This window comes from Protopterus annectens, chromosome 4.part1 (genome assembly GCF_019279795.1).
Source record: "Protopterus annectens isolate FY-2018-M chromosome 4.part1, PAN1.0, whole genome shotgun sequence".
NCBI classification, from domain to species: Eukaryota; Metazoa; Chordata; order Ceratodontiformes; family Protopteridae; genus Protopterus; species Protopterus annectens.
The window spans coordinates 143,931,013-143,949,308 of NC_056734.1; the positions used below are offsets into that span (position 1 = coordinate 143,931,013).

At 37.3% G+C, this 18,296-nt stretch overlaps 1 protein-coding gene across 2 annotated transcripts in view; it reads right to left on the reverse strand.

Annotated features, from left to right (window-relative positions):
- LOC122800784 (collagen alpha-3(IV) chain-like) overlaps positions 1-18,296 on the reverse strand; it is a 1,680,215-nt gene that overhangs the window by 931,193 nt on the left and 730,726 nt on the right. For both annotated transcript variants that reach the window (XM_044070045.1, XM_044070046.1), the window contains exon 22: positions 11,538-11,630. In XM_044070045.1, the coding sequence (XP_043925980.1) occupies positions 11,538-11,630 (93 nt within the window). The remainder of the gene's footprint in view (positions 1-11,537; positions 11,631-18,296) is intronic.

The window sequence follows — 18,296 nt, forward strand, 5'->3', positions numbered from 1 at the left end:
AAGGACAAAAAATCCTACTCTATCACACTCCAGTCCAATAACAATAAAAACCCAAAGCAATTCTGGAACTCATTAAAATTGCTCCTCCATCCAGGCTCAAAGAATAATCCCTGTCCAGACCCAAGTAAATCCAATCTGGAACTAGGCTCTGAATTCAATTCATTTTTCACCGAATCCATCTCTGCCCTTACCAAATCCTTTCCTAGCAATAACCCAACTGCCCATCACACTTCCCCCTCAAACCCATCTAACAACCCTCCTCTACTGTTTGAGCTCAAACCTATCTCCACTAACTTCATAAAAATCCAAACTTAAACCATGCACTAACGCTCCTGACAATATTCCCCCCTGCTACCTAAATTATGCTGCTGATGGTATTGCTCTCCCAATCAGCATCATCATAAACAGATCCATAAATGAATCCTATGTCCCTAAACTTTGGCACACAGCTTATATCATACCTCTACACAAAGGTGGCAAAAATACCAGTGTCTCTAATTTCCGCCCTATTGCCCTGCTCTCTCCACTCTCCAAAATCCTTGAAAAGTGCATCCACCACCAACTTATGCCATTCCTGACCCAAAACAGTCTCTTTACACCCACTCAGCATGGCTTCCGCCCTGCCCACAGCATCATTACCGCTCTTCTCTCCTTCCTTGAAACTGTCAATCAAGCGCGAAACTCAGGTCACCTAGTTTCTACCGTACTACTAGATTTGTCTAAGGCATTTGACACCATTTCCCACAAGCACTTACTCTGCCATCTCTCAAACCTTCACCTCTCACCAAAAACATTATCCTGGTTCTCCAGCTATCTATCTGACAGATCTCAGGCAGTCATGTGGAAGAACTCCACCTCTTCCTTCTTACCTACCCCAACTTGAGTTCCTCAGGGATCCATCCTTGGGCCCATGCTTTTCAACATTTTCATCAATAACTTTCACACTGCTATTCCTGTCACAAAAATTATTCAATATGCAGATGATTCTACCTTAATCTGCTCGCTACTAACCTCTCCGAACTGCTGACAAAAACCCAAGCTGCATTCTCCGCAGCAGAAAACTGGATGCACCATAACCACCTCTCTCTCAATGCAAATAAATCTAAAATCCTACTACCCCCCAAGACCTTTTCATTCAACAAAAATGATTTCAAAGTTCTTAGCCAAACTAACTCACCCATAGAAGTGGTGCCTTCTGCAAAACTCCTAGGCATAACTGTGGACGAACACCTCAAGTTCGACACACATATACAACAAAATATTAAAAAAAAACACCAAAAGCTAGGTATGTTGTATAGGAGCAATTGCTTTCTCTCTCACTCCACTAGACATACTCTAGCCACTACATATCTTCTCCCTTCCTGATTATACGGGGCTCCTCTCCTAACCAACCTGTCCACCTCTACAACCTCCAAACTAGAAAACTGCTACAATAAAATCTCTAAATTTGCCACAAATTCAAAAAATTCCACCCACCACTGCCTCACCCTTAAATCATTACATTGGCTCGAACTTTCAAACCACCTTGACTACCTGCAACTATCCACAGCACATAGACTTGTATTTTAACCTACAAAATGCCCTGCTCTAGCTAATATCCTTCCCCCTTATATTCCTCATAGAACACTCAGATCAGAGCACCAGAATCTAATTGCTATCCACAAACCTAAGCTTCCTGCTGGCCAGCTTCTCCTCTCATATGCTCTAGGCAAAAAATGGAATGCCCTCCCCACCTCACTAAGAACCACTCCTAACTCTTGACAACTTCAAAACCCAGCTTTTCAAACACCTGTCCTCTAAATGGAAATGCACCTGCTTCCACCCTACTTAATCTCCTTCCTAAGTCTATACCCTAGGGGTCCCTTCTTTTCATACTTTAACTATCTACAATCTCCCATAGTCTTATACCAATTAGCCTTCACAAGCTCCCTATAACTCCTTAACTTTACTTCCTCTAACCTTCTAACAATTACTACAACTATGCTCACATGACTCAACTTTGTAAATAATGTAAATATTGTGAATAGTTTTCTACTTCAAAAACGTGCATGTTAAGCAAGCATATCCAAAATTCCTCTCTTTATATATGTAACTGACTTCCACACTCAACACTTCAGTACCATTGCTTAAAGGAAACTGTATAACCCGTAATGTCTCTCTCTAGGAATTCTGCTAACTATGCTTGTGAATATTCTTATTTTTTAACTCTCTTTACAATTTTATCTTGTATACTCCTGTGTTTTATTGTAACAAATTTTGTACAATGCTTTCTTGGAGCTTTTCTCCCCGGGCCTCCACTGAAAATGGGTCATGTTGGCCCAGTGGACTTCTCCGGTAACCAAACTGGAAATAAATAAATAAATATGCCCCTGAGATTTGACACAGTTGTTTTGGATTTGGGAACCTATGTGGATAATGACCTAACCTTTGACTATGTGCCCGTTGCTGTAAGAAAGTCCTTCTATATTGCACAGCTTATAAACAAAGGGATTGTGTCTAGATTTAGGGGATGTCATTGTTGCTCTCTACTCAGCTCTCATTAGGCCAATCACTGAATATAATGCCCCCTTTGACATGTATCTGTCCAAACACATGCAACAACTGGAATGCCCACAGAAATACTTTACTGAAAGGATACAAAGCCTAAACAACATGTCTTACATGGAGCAACTCAAAGCTATGTCATTATGCATGGTATCCCACAGACTGCTAACAGGTGACCTGTGTCTAACATACAAGGCATCCTCCCACCCAGTATACTGATAGATTTACTGCACATGAGCAAGTTAAATGACATCTGAAATACTCAGTCTAGGGATATAAACCTCTTTTGCAACATCAACAGAACATTTTGGAGAGAAGTATATCTCGCAGAGAATACTGCTGTTTAGATTATCCATCCACATAAAACAAATTTCATCCCAGTTCATATTCAAGAACAACAGAAAATTTATGCTGTACTACTACTGGACAGAGGTAGCTCCTAAATACTTTATCCCTTGTATTTATCCCCTCAAATTATCTATTGTATGATTCTGTCTATTCTCATTATGGGCAATTTATAATTATCGACCATGGGATTGGTAAGGTCAGTCTCTAACCAAATGAGACAGGTTAATTCAAGCATAAAAAGGGACAATGGCTAGGCTTAAAATGACCCAAAAGGGCAATCTAGCCTAGTACTTACCTATGAACCTGAGAATTACAAGTTAAGCACTGACAAATCATGCCTTTCCTTTGGGCTTCTTAATTTATTTATTTATTTATTTATTTATTGCAGTTGGTTTACCAGGACAGTCCATTGGGCCACAAGGAACCCGTTTTCAATGGAGTCCTGGGGAGAAAAGCTCCAAAAATACATTTAACATTCTTACAAACATATATTCACTCAAACATTTCAGTTTAACAATAGGTAAAAAAGAAAGAAAGCAAAAAATGTAACAGCTAAATACAATGTGCAGAAAGTACATAATAATTATATTTATTAGCTCAGAAATATCCATTTAATACAGAGTAGTTAGGAAAAATTAGTTACTGGAAAAGAAGAGGAGGTTCAGTGACATGATGAAGTGGGGGAAGAAGAGAACCTAGGGCTTATCTAATAACTTCTGTAGAATCTGGGTAGAATAAGATGAGGCAGAGCAATGGCAGATGAGAGAAGGAGAAGAGTAGGTTATGTAGGGTGGGAGCAGGAGCATTCCCACTGAGATGCTAGGTGTGTATAGAGAGATTTTTTGAAAGCAGAGTGATTAGAGGTGGTGCGGATGAGTGGAGGAAGGGAGTTCCAGAGGCGAGCTAGGTTGAAGGATAGAAGGTTTTTGCCTGGGGGATGTGTAGGTTTATGGACTTTGAGTAGGTTTTGATTATTTGATCTCAATACTCTATTGGGAAGATGCATGTCAAATGTGGAAGAAAGGGAAGGACAGAGGGAGGGGTTGAGAATAAGTTTGTGGGCTAGAGTTAACTGAGTGTAAGTGAGTTGATTGGGAAGTTCTAGCCATTTTAGTATCTGGAGGGCGAGACAGTGGTGGGAGGAAGACTTGTGGCTGGTGGCAAATTTTGCAATTTTGTTGTAACAAGAGGAAAGTTGTTTTTTGCGGGAGGATTGAAGATTAGTTAGGAGTGGGGCACCATAGAGAAGGGAGGGGATAAGGAAGGATGAAGCGAGTGTTATTTTAGTAGCAGAGGTAAGGTATGCTTTTTGTCTATAAAGCATACCAAGTTTTTGGTGGGTTTTTTTGATGTTTTTTTGTAGATGAGAGGTAAATTTAAGTTGGTTGTCTATTTGTACCCCAAGTAGCTTGGTCTCTGTCACCAATTCTAAGGGAGAGTTATTTTGGCTAGTGATAGAAAAAGTGTTCAGATTGAGATGAGTAGCTTTAGAAGGAGTAAAATCATTAGCTTGGTCTTGGAGGCGTTAAGAGCTAGGTGGTTATGTAACATCCATTGCTCTGTTGTAGAAAAGGCATCTTGAGTTAGTTTTTGAAGTGTAGAGATAGAGGTGGCTGAGCAGATGATAGTTGAATCATCAGCATATTGGATGATGTTAGAGAATGGGATTGATTTATGGAAGTCATTTATAAATATGTTGAAGAGAACAGGACCTAGAATGGAGCCTTGTGGAACACCTGTGGGGGTACTAAGGAATGAGGAGGTAGTTTTTTCCATCTTACTGCTTGCTTCCGGTTGGATAGGTAACTAGAGAACCATTGCAGGGAAGAGGAAGAGAGGTTAAGTTCTGAGAGTTTAGTTATGAGCAGGCTATGTGAGATGGTATCAAGGCTTTGGAGAGGTCTAGTAATAAGGTAGAGACAATTAGGCCAGAATCACGAGCTCTGTTTACTGTTTCAAGGAAGGAGAGGAGGGCTGTCATTGTGCTGTGGTTAGGTCTAAAGCCGTGCTGTGTAGGAGTTATAAGGTGATTTTCTAGGAGATGAGGGAGGAGCTGAAGATGGACACATTTTTCTAGGATTTTCGAAATGGGGGACAGGATGGCTATGGGACGAAAGTTGTTGATGTTGTTATTGTTGCCCCCTTTGTGGAGAGGAATAATATATGCTTGTTTCCATATTTGGGGAACTGTGCATTCTTTTAGGGAGCGATTAATTAGGATGCTGATGGGATATGCAAGTGTTTCAGCAGCTACACTAAGAAAGTAGGAAGGTATATTGTCAGGGGCATTGGTACATGGTTTCAATTTTAGAAGCAGTTTCTTTATAGAGGATGTAGACATGGGATTGAATGAAAGGAAAGTGGAGTTGGGGAAGGGAGAGTTGGAGGGTAGAGGTGTTTGGAGAACACGTTTGGTAGTGGAAGTGGTAGAGGAGTTAGAAGATGGGGAACAGGAAGTAGAAGTGACGAAGGATAGGGTTTGAGGTGGAGGGTAGGCGGGTGTTAGAGGGCATAGTGGGGCTGGAGAATGAAGAGGTGAGTTTTGCAATTGAATCAATAAAAAATGAGTTAAATTGGGTGGCCAGATCTAGTTCAGAGGCATTTAAGTCAGGGGTGGGAGTATCTGGTGTACTAGGATGAAGGAGAGTGGAGATCCCTTTCCAGAATTTCTGAGGGTTATTTTTATTTTGGTTTTGGAGTGAAGAAAAATAGTTTCTTCGATCGGAGGTAGTGAGTTTCTTTGCTTTATTTCGAAGCATTTTATATTCATTAAGGAGCAGACTTGTTTTGAGTTTGTGGTAGCGTGCCCAGACTTTATCCCTATGTCTCATGGTAGCAAGAGTGTGTGTAGAGAGCCAAGGGGCTGATTTAGTCTTTATTCTCTTTGTCCTTAGGGGTGCTTGAGAGTCAAGTAATGTTAAGAAAGTTGTATTAAAGTGTGTCACTGCTATATCTAGAGGAAGGGTTTTTAGACAGTTCCAGTTAATTGCTTTTAAGGAGTTTACAAAGGTAGTTGGGTTGAAATTTTTTCGGTCACGGATAGTTATATAGTTGTGGGTTTGTTGAAGGACAGTGGGAAGTCGGTTGGTGAAAGTGGGTGTGTGATCACTAAGGGAGTCTGGAAGGGTGCCACTGTTGGAGAAATAGTGAGGGTGGGAGACAAGGATCCAATCCAGTGTACTTCCACTGGAGAGGTTTTTTGCAGGGCGAGTTACAGAATTGATTAGTTGAGAGAAATTGTATAGGTTAATATTTGAGGAGTTTGTTGGAGATTGAATGCAGGCCCAGTTGATGTTTACATCTCCCATGATTATGGTTTCATTGGTAATGTTACTAGAAATCCAAGAGAGGATAAGTTCAAGTGTGGAGATGTTGTCCCCTGGGGGTATATAAAGGGATGCTAGACAAATGTGTTTGTGGTTATTGATTTGTAGTAGAGTAAGGAGAAGTTCAGCATTGTTAAAGTGTGGAGTAGGTTTACTGTAGGGAGTGACTGCTAGGGAGGATGAATATATGAGGGCCACCCCACCACCTTTTTTGAGAGGTCTGTCTTTCCTGATGATGGAGTAGTTTGGGGGAATAATTTCAGAGTCTTTTATATGTGGTTTTAACCAGGTTTCAGATATAGACAGGATGTCAGGTTTATTGTGTATGAGCCAAGCATGGAGGTTTGGGACTTTATTTACTATACTTTGGGAATTGAATGCAGTAAAAAGTAAGGTTTTATTTGTAGTTGTTGTAGAGGAGGGGCCTGGGTTTGGGTGGATATCACCAGACAAGAGAGTACTAATATGATGTAGTACCGAACAGTGTATGTGGGCAGATAGTAAGGTAAAGATATTGGCTTCTGTTGTAGATTGGAGGGATTTGCTAGTAGCTATAAAGATGGGGAGTGTATGGTAGGAGAAGAGTTTGTATTGGAATAAAAGGAGATAGTTGGAGGGATAAAGATAAGGGGAAATAATAGAGTATGATTGAGGGAGAGGTAAGTTCTGATATTTAGTTATGTGGAAGTGTTGGAAGTGTAGGGAAAAAATGGGTTGGGAGAGATGGGTGTAATGGAGTGAAAAGAGGAGAAAGAGAAGAGAAAGGGAGATGAGACAGAGTTTTACAAGCATAATTGGAGGAAATAGACAGAATAAATAGTTGTGAATAGAGTTGGATGGTATATAGAGGACACTAATTATAGAGCAACAGGTGAATTTCTTATGTAGTATTAAGTAGAGGAGAGTAGTACTATATGTTGGGGGGGTGTGGTGTGGTGTGGGTGTGGAAGAGGAGTGTTTAGGCCAGGATAGGAGATGATAGGGGTTTGTAAGAGGGCTAGTTTTGGCGGGAAAAAAAGGGGTGTGTGTCTAGATGTATGTTGTTGATTGGAATAGACTAGCAGTGGGTGTGGTGTATAGAGGTATATAGGTAGATGTGCTGGGGGCAGGTGAGAATTGGGGGCAGGGTAGGGGAACGGAGTGAGCCCGTAGGGCGAACGGAGTGGGTAGAGCCCAGAGGAGCAGAAGAGGAGTGAAAAACTATCAGTAGAGCAGTGTTCTAGAAGGGTAAGTAGTATATGGGGGAGGGAGAGGGCATAGATATGGTGGGAAGTGGACTAAAATCGTCAGGGGAAAGAGTGAGCGACTGAGATGTGAGAACTAAGAGTCAGAAAGAGAGAATGTCAAGATCAGAAACAAGTCTTATGTCAAGGGGAAGGGATATCCTCTAGTGGATACAAGTTAATTACTCACTAGGGAAAAAGGGCTAAGAAAAATAAGGGGAGTAGGGAGCAACAGTGCTGGGAAAAAGAGAGAGGTGTGGAGAGGAGTAGAGTTGAGGGGGGGTTAGGCTGCTGGCACTCCAGGCAGGGAGAGTATGACTTCAGCTAGCAGAATTACAGGAGTTGTCAGGCTTTGAAAACACACATACTTTCTTGAGAACGTTTGGGAGTCTCTCAGGAGCGGTTTCCTCAAGGGAAGCTGAAACGGCACAGGGTGGTTATTGCACAAGCAATAGGGAGTACAGCTTTGGTTAGGTCCAGAATCCACCCAGGCAAAGACACAGGGGGAGATTCGGGCAAGAGAGCTGGAGGGCAGGAAGAAAGGTAGAAGTCTGTTAGTTACAGATAAATACACTTAACATCTACTACTGTATCAAATATGGAGGTATGACTAAAACAGGCAAGTTCCACTGTTATTCACAGGAAACAACATGAAAATCAGTCATACACTATGCAATTTAACATTGTTTAGTGGGCAGCAATAGGCACAATGGAAGAAAATAAGCATGTGCAGGAGGAGTAGTCAATTATTAATAGTCAGTATGAAAAATTGTATATTGATCTGATAGGAAAAGATATTAAACAATATACTTAATTCATCTTTGGAATCTACTATTAATGTTTTGCTTAGCATACATAAATATTTATGAATTAAATGCAAATGTGATAGTCATACCTTTACTCACACTCAGATCTCAATCAAAGTCTACAATAAATCATTATGGTCTTGGAAAAATTGAAAAACACTAAAATTTAGTCTGTCTTCTAAAGTGTCTGTCATTAAAATTAATTTCTTTCCTAGATTATTTTGCTTTTGTAATAAAACAATTTCAGCTATCAAACAAATATTCTCAGTCAAAATCTAGAATAAATCAGTATGGTCTTGGGAAAATAAAAAAATAAAAATAAAATGTAGTCTGCCTGCTAGAGTATCTGTCATTAAAATGAATATCTTTTCTAAATTATTTTGTTTTTATAATAATTAAAATTCATGTATCTTGAACATTTTTTTTTTGTACGGAATAATCCTATTTCCATCTTTCCATTGCTCATGCTTCTAGATCTCTACCCAAGCAATAAAATATTCTTATAAAAAGGGGTTCTTGCTTTGCTTGGCTCCATTGCACAGAAAGACAGAACCCAAACTGCAGCCTAGGTGAACGAAGTCTGATAAGTGGCCCCAGCACTGGAGGTGTCAGGCAGGGATTAGGAGGAGTGAAGCATCATAGTCAGCTTACCTCTCCTCGCAGGTTGCTAAGGGTTGCATAAACTTGGGAGCCAACAGATCAGTGCAATTTCCCTTAAGAATGTTTATGATTTTCTCATGTGTTCTTTTTCAATGAAGTATAGATATAATATGCATTTTTCTCTATGTGATTTTTTTCCTGCCATGGCTTCTGACCATCAAGCATTCCCCCATGAGCCTAACCCATTAGCTTCACTGTCATGGGTATTTTCCCCAGTGAGGGTAAATGCTCACCAGGGTGGGCCATTACACACATAGCCATGCCAGTGGTTTGCACCCTCATCAGCATTCCTGCAATGATGGTCCTAACACATGGGACAGTTTGTAGATGCCTTAAGTCACAGGCATATACCAAAGCCATTCTAGCCCATGGGCATTAATAACTGGGAAAACTGGGACATGAATGGCTAGGCTGAAAAAGACTTTAAGGCCATTAGCCTAGGAACCTCTTATGACCCTGTAGTAATGACAAGAGCAGTTGCATCACCTCAGGGAATCCTATGTCCTCCCTGTATGTAAGCATACTCTTACATACGGTTTACTATCAAATGAGTGAAAATCAAAAGACTGAATCCCAAAAAGACTGAAAATTCAAAATATTGAATATATTTTTAATGCAAGGGGCAAGCCCCCCTGCTCCAATCAAGTGTGGGGGGGCTGCACCCCCACACCCCCTGCTAAATATATATACCAACTCCAATATCACACAACAGTGGAGAAAGGGCAAACTCCATCATTCAATATTTTGAATTTTCAGTCTTTTTGGGATTCAGTCTTTTTATGTTCAGTCATTTGATAGTAAACCCCTACATACATGTTTATGAAGGCTACTGTCCCCAGATTGGAACAGTGAAGCCTATACCCTCTGGTCAATTGGTTCTTGATGTCATGCAAGACATTATTTGCGCAAAAACAACTGACCAATTGGCACCACCATCTGCCTACTCCACAGGATGGGTCAGTATAAGCTGGTCACTCCCACTCTTCTCTGTTAAGTTCTTCCAGTGTCTAATCTGATATATTTACTAGTGTCATACTAGGAGCTTTATCTCTCTACACAACAAAGCCAGAAAACCAGATGCAATGTCTGTTTTACTTATCATTTTATCTTTATTGACAGTTTTATGTTATAATTGTTGGATAAAGAGTGCAAAGTATGCAGAATGAAATGAGTTACTGCAACTTTGAGGATTTTAGTTTGTAAGAAAGAGGCTTCCCTTTTAGGGCAAATTTTTTTGAGAGAAGAGACAGAGGTGTACATAATGCAATCTATCTAGCTGCATGCTACTACTTCCAGCATTAGAAGTATGATTTATGCCCTGTGACTCACATCTATAATGGACATGGCTGCAGAGCACAGCTCATATATACGAGTGTATAACCCTAATGAATGACTAACCTGATCAACAAACGATGAATAAATAAATAATAAAAATAAGCCCCTGGTGGTATAGCAGATGTGCTAATCAGAATGCATAGTTAGGAATCTAAAGGATCCCTGAGTGTGATATATTTAATGTAGTATTGCACAAAGAGAGAGTCTGCATACTCCAATCCCAACCCCAAAGTGCAGCAGAAGGCCATGCAAATAGAAATGTCATTAAGTACACATTTCTAGATTCTTGGCCTTCCCGTCTCCTGTTCTTTGCAAAATAAAATCATATGCTTGAACCTAAAATAACCCTTCTATGTTAAAAGTCCAAAGAACAATTTAAAGAATTAATTTCCTGACAGTTGCTCATACCCACGTGCTCTCTATTCTAAAAGTTAATGCAATATTTCTGTCTGAGATAATTCCCATTTTACCTCCTATCTTTTGTAAAATAAAAATATATGCTATGACCTAGGTATGACCTTCCCTCCACCATGTCGACAGCACAAAAAATGATTTAAACTGTTTATGCTTAGCATAGTGCTTTTCCTTGGCGCATCCCTTTTAAAATGATATGCTCAAGAAAGTAATAAACGTGATCACTGTTTTTGAAAGAAGCCTGCTATTCTGTTGTTGACTTCACATTGCATCGATTCATTTCTATGAGTTTTCGGAAGTTAAGTTCTGTTCTGCCGAATTTCTATCCATGTTGTATTTCTTGTTTTCTACTGTAGCATGGATTATAAACTCCCACAATAAGATCATGTTTACCGACCCTGGGGAGAACCACCTTCTAATTTAATCAATACTTCTCATATATACATGCAGTAGAACACAGAGGTAAATTCCAGTTACAACTGGAGGCTGAGTACAGTACAGGCTATCAAGAGGGATTGATACTGAAAGATCAAGGGCAGACATACCTGAGGTCCATACGTATGATTACCTGTTACTGCCTGATGTGGTCAACATAACTATCAAGGGCAGACATATCTGAGGTCCATATGCATGATTACCTCTTACTGCCTGACGTGGTCAACATAACTATCAAGGCAGACATATCTGAGGTCCATATGCATGATTACCTGTTACTGCTTGACGTGGCAGACTGTCTTGCTGTGTTCCTGTTATGAAGGAACACTTCCGTATGTCTTTCTGCTGTTTTCATTTTCTAGCATTGCATGTCGTAATGCCCTTTTTCAAGATAACAGATGCAGCTTTCATGCAGTGATACAGTTAAAGCACAACTGATTACATACCCTTGTAACCCTCATTTCCTTGATCTCCTTGAGGTCCTATTATTCCTTTGAGTCCACGAAACCCTGCTGGTCCAAATACTGGTTCTATGTCACCTATAATTGGAAACAGTATTAAGTTCTGTCTATATTACTAAGCATAAACACACAGACTCTGTACACGCACACAAAATACAGTTATACATATTATTGAAAATATGCATTTAATTGTTGATGATGGGTGCAAACACTAATTCTGAATGTATCACAATAATAACACAACAGTACTGGAAGAGCACCACAAATGTAAAACAGCATTAGACTACTACAGCATACAGGGTTCCACAAAAAAAATTACATTCTTGAAAAAGAACAATCATTTTAAAAGTAGCAAAACTTGGCCATTTGTCAAGCCTGCTCAAGTTTCTATGTTGGAAAAACAAATAGGTTATTCAAAAATAGAATACGTGAGCATAACTACCATATTAGGAAAGGCTCTGAACATAATGCATTAGCCAAGCATGTTGTTCGATGTGGTGACACACATAATTTTTTATTTAGGGCTCTAACTGTGATCCATCCTAATGTACGTGAAGGTGATATTAGGAATTATACTGAGACTATAGAAAGCCAGTGGATTATTAGATTAAAGGCAGACAAGGGGAAGGGATTAAATGAAAGGGCTTCTATTAAGCCCTTTCTTAGGAAACGTAGAAATAATAAGTGAATGATTACAGATTTTAATTATTATTTTCTATGTGTAAAAAATGTTCATGTGCTTTTTGTGTCACATTTTTAATACATTATACTATATAGATAGTTATTTATTACATGTGTATTATTTGTATTTATTTGTCTTTAAGGTTTTATTAATGAATCTCACTGATTGGTTCTTTCATATTTGAAATACGATATATATATCTGTTATGGGTGAATTCTTTTTATTGTCTGATGAAGCTTACCAAGCGAAAGTGCTTACTTTTATGTCTGGACACCCTTGAATAAGTTTTATTCGATCTACACTGGAATCTTTGGATTATTTGGTTTTACCTTCACTTGTGACTGTGACTGTGACTTTATACGTTTTGCTCTGCTTCGCTTTGTCCCACATTCATGACTTTTGTTTTATAATCAATTTAAAAGTTTTGTCCTGCTTCACCACTTCAGGTTATTAAATAAGAGAGTGATAGATTCAGCTGACATTATTATTTCACTACAGGTCTGTATTACCTTGTTTTTTACACAATATTGAAAAAATATATGATGTCTTCTGTTTGTTTCTTGCTGTTATTTGCATTTACATGTAAGCATACCAAAGTATATTTAACTACTTATTGTGATCAACTACTCTTATTACTGTATTGTACTAAGTACAATAAATACACTGATTCAGTTAATACACATTTTTTCTATTACATTTTCCTTTCAGATCTACAAACATGCAACACAGATGCTGTCAGCTCTCTATGGCAAATTCCCAAAACTTGTTTACTGATACACTTATATTTATACCAAAAAGTCTGATATTTTTTCTCAGAGTCTGATGTATAACAGTTCTTTCTTTGTATAACAGCTTTCCTTTGTTCCCTTGTCCTTGGTTCTTTGTAGTTTGATGATTTATGCAAATTCAGTCTTGCATTATCTGAAATGTGGTGTTCCAGCACTATCTGAAACTTGATGTTACATCTCTTTACTTTGTTGATGTCCTTCCATCTGCCATCTGTGTAGTTATTTTTACAGACTTTGTTTCTCAATAACATACTCTTTTACATGGATGCCAATATCTAAGCTATGCCAGCTCACTTACTACTTCTTATTTTTCTGCATTTTATACTACTTCTAAATTAACCCTTTATATTTCATATCATTCTTGCAGCTTTTTATTCAAGCTAATAATCATGCTACTAACAGTTTAAATGGAGAGAGAATAATATTTTCTTTCAGTTCCCTGTTATTTTATTATTTTGAGGAACGGACTAAACTTCAAAGACTGCATGTGTTTCATCAGCATTGCTATTTATAGCATTTACCGCTTTGCTCATATTTACAATCATAACTTGTTGAGTTATTGCAACTCTTTGTAACCTGCAGCATATAAAACAATTCCAAGCTGTCATTATTACTATTATCCCTAAAACTACCAACACAGGATGTATTAACCAATTTAGCAATTTGGTCCCAGATGATAACTATTTTGTGAATATGTCCTGCAAATTATGGGCAGTGTCAGCTTCTGTTTTGGTCTTTTACTATTAACACTGGGTTGTTTGAAAACACACATACAAACTGTGGTGTCACTTTAACAAATATTTTGAAATTTGAAGGCAATATTGTTTATTTACACAACATTTTGCTCAATTTACAAATTTAGATACATCAGTACTAAATTGTAATCTGTCTATTAAAAATACTTGTAATGACTTACTTTCCTTGTGGTTGTAAATGTACAATTTGTGAGATACGTTGTTCTACTAGTTTTTATTCCAAGCTCTTTTAAATCTGCATTTGGTAATTTTTAAAACTTGGAAATGTAATACTGAAGTGCAATATTGTTTTATTTTTACCATTTGATCTGTATGATGTACTGGCCTGTTACTCAAAATGGTAATTATTTTAACCCATGGTCCTTTTCTTTGTATTACTGTGTTGTTTATACAAATAAACAGAGTATTGGTAGAAATGATACCCTTTTCTTCCCGTGTTGAGTTTATTTTTATTTTTGTGTTATTGTCTACACACTGTGACATTTTTGCATGATGTCTTCTCTTGTCAGAACTGTTACATTTTTGAGGTAATGTACAGCATCTAATAGAGAGAGAGCTATTTATTGAAATGTTTATCAGTCTTTGTTTCTTTTCTCTACGTTTATATATGCCTGACCTTGTTTAGCTAACCATGCTGTTATATTTGTGTTAAATGTTATTCTCCCAAAGGTACATGCTGTATGCTTTTTACAACTGAAATTGACTTGTGTTCTATTTTGTGTAGCATTTTCTAACTAGGTTCTATTCGTGAAATATTGTAATTCCCTCTGTTCTGATGTTCAGAATGATGCAAATGAAATGCAGATGTCTGTGTTAAATGCTGCCTTGTCTTGCAGATGCATTTTTATCTACAGTCCTTGAAACATGTTCTAGACACTGAACATTCAGCTTGTCTCAAGCTGTACCAGAATATATGTATGCTAGCAAACAGAAATACATGTATTTAACTAACTATATTATTTTTACATACATTATAGCAGCAGATGTGTATATGCATCTAACTAGCAAATAGATGTGCACATGCATTTATACATTTTTAAACATATCTATCACTGTATACATTCCCTTTGTTTTATTTTAAATCCCAAACTGTCTGTATTAGTATGTTCTTTTTAGTCAGGTTATATTGCTATTAACTAGAAACACATTGGGAAACAAAACCTTTAGTTTTCTTTTAATGCATCAAGTTAACACAGTTTAATATCATCAACATGATGACAACCATTACTATTAGAACTGGATGAATCTGAATATGACTTTATACAGTGATGTCCTTAAACAGTAATTTGTTGACAATGCTTGAGGATTTTATTGCAAAGGCATTGCAGTCTTGTTTTTTGAAAAAGAAGACACGTCACAAATGTCAAGCTTTGACTTGTTACTCTATTTACATAGATAAACCATTTACTATATACTGTACAGAATACACTTGCTTGTACAGATTGTTTTTGCATTTGTATATACATGGCTGTAATGTACACTCAGTCCAGTTTTTAAACTTAGGATCAAACTGAAGCCTGCTAATTACATTACTTGAAACATTAAAATGTATGTTTGGTATTAACACTTTGTACTTTTATTTTAGTACTTTTTGCAGTACTGTTTACACAGTTAGTGTCAAATTGAGAGTATGCCCTTCCCCCTGTAGTATACAACATTTTAATGCAGTATTGTTTATTTGTTTTATGCTGTGAGAATTGAATGTATGCTTGCCCTTTGGCTGTTACCTAGACGTGACACATAGGTGTTACACATTTGCTTATTTTTTTGACCATTTTTAAAAACAGAAAATATTTTTATAAAGCTTTTGCTGTTGCCTATACTGTCAAAATTGTAATAGGAATTACTTTTACTCATTTTGAAAAGACGTTTACTGTTACTAGTAGCTATTTGTATCCTTCCTTTTTGTAAAGGGACCTGTATAATTTAACTACATACTATAGTCCATATACTGACTGTAGTTGGTGTAGTATTTACTTGCAAACTTTTGCTTTTTTTTTGCTTAATGCTGTATGTGAATACTTAACAATAATGTTTTAGAAAAAAGTAAGCCATTTGGTCTGGTGAACAGTCTTGTTTCCTTGACCTTATAAATTTTATTACCAGTAACATTTTATGTTATACAACATTCTTTGGAACTACCCATTCCAGCCTGGAAAGAATTGCGCTCACATACTTTTTTCTGTGCATTCCAGATGCTTAACCCATAACTCCTTCAGCACTTACTCATACCTTCAGTCATTCTTTAATCTGCTTGCAACTTGATATTAGAATGCAGTTGTAAAACTCATAGAATTATAATAAACATTTGTAATTTGCCTAACTATGCATGATATTGCTTTTGAATACTGTTTTTGTTGGCGGCTTTGGTATTTTTTATGCTATCATACAATTGCAAAATATTGTAAGAAACAAAAGAGATATTGACTTAACTAACACATGCGACTTAACTAACACATGCTTAAAACAGATATATTTACATGATTTATATTTGCTGTTGTCTGCCTTTTGCTGCACTTTAGGTGAAAAGAAAATACATGCATGTCAGTCTTGTGACGTCATGCCTTTACTGCGTTTAACTACTCTCATTTGATTTCTATGCCCTAGAACTGTTTTGTTATATGAAATGGCTTTAAAATCACCATTTAAGTGCCTTGCTTTAACTGAATGAAAGCTTATGCTGCATATGCTTAACCATTTTCTAAATCTAGAATAGCACGTCATTAATTATTTTTTATTAGCGTAGTGAACTGCTGTTGCTTTAACTCTTTACTAACCAGATTATATTTGTCAGTATTTTGCTCCGCTGACTTTAAAGCTCTTATGCACTTATGTTGTCTGAACTTTTTGAACTCACTCTGACTGTGTCTTAGAAGTTTATTAAATCTTTTTGTCAGTTCACTATGAACCTTGTCTCTGTTGTTATCTGTTTTGTAATGTGCAGTGGTTTTATGCCACTTTTGTGCAGCAAGATGGACAGAAGATTTTGTAAATTACTGACTTGACTGATATTGTAACTTTGAAATTAACATTTTACATGTGGTGACAGGACATAATGCATCTGGTTGTTTACAATTACTTTTATGACATTGCACACAGAAAGCAGTTTTATATAACTTGCACAATAAACGTTTACTGTTATACCAGTGATGTTGTTGTTTAAGATAGCAGTCAAACATACATAAAGCACTGACATGAAGTTTACCTAGTAAATTACTACATGTGCTACTGTTTTGTTTATAAAAATCTTTAAATCCTGACCATACATGTGCTGGACTATTATTACTGTCTACCTGAAAGGTAGTCTTACACTTTACAGTTCTTTTGTTTATAGCATCCATGCTGTAGAATGAGAAACAAAAAGAGAATTACGAGTTTATGTGTGGAAGGTGGCCAAATCTTCCATCGAGAAAACGTAGAAAGTCTCTCGTTGATTCTCCCAAAAGGTGGTCAACACAGCTGGCAAATTGAACTGTGTGAATGTACAGGACCTGTGGAACTTTCAGAGGTGCAGTGTTGTGCTACTGGATACTGTGCATAAGAAGGAGGAGGCAAATGTTTGCACTGGAACTGACCGTACTAACTGAATAAAATAAAAAAGAAGCTGCAGTGGTCACATTAAGAAACCATTTGGTCCATTAACTGTGGCTCGCCATTGAAAAATTATATGACGTCTTCATGTTTGTTCCTTGCTGTTACTTGCATTTACATGCTACCATACCAAAGTATATTTAACTATTTATTGTGATCAGCTAGTCTTATTACTGTATTGTACTAAGTACAATAAATACACTGAGACACTGCTTCAGTTAATACTCATTTTTTCTATTACATTTTCCTTTTGGATCTACAAACATGCAACACAAATGCTGTCAGCTCTCTATGGCAAATTCCCAAAACTTGTTTACTGTTACACTCATATTTATACCAAAAAGTCTGATATTTTTTCTCAGAGTCTGATGTATAACAGTTCTTTCTTTGTATAATAGTTTTCCTTTGTTCCCTTGTCCTTGGTTCCTTGTAGTTTGATGATTTATGCAAATTCAGTCTTGCATTATCTGAAACGTGGTGTTCCAGCACTATCTGAAACTTGATGTTACATCTCTTTACTTCGTTGATGTCCTTCCAGCTGCCTTCTGCGCAGTTATTTTTACAGACTCTGTTTCTCAATAACATACTTCTTTACATGGATGCCAATATCTAAGCAATGCCAGCACACTTACTACTTCTTATTTTTCAGCATTTTATACTATTTCTAAATGAACCCTTTATATTTCATATAATTCTTGCAGCTTTTTATTCAAGCTAATAATCATGCTAACAACAGTTTAAATGGAGACAGAGTACTATTTTCTTTCAAATATGTCAATCTTTAAAAAGTTTTTTCTTCAGAGTTTGCTTTCAATTCTAGCCTCAGCTGCTAATCACCCCTCTGTTCTCCCCCACTACTCTGAACCAGAATCACATGCTTTTCTTAGACTAGAAGAATCATTACATCCTGACAAGAGTTGTAAAAGAA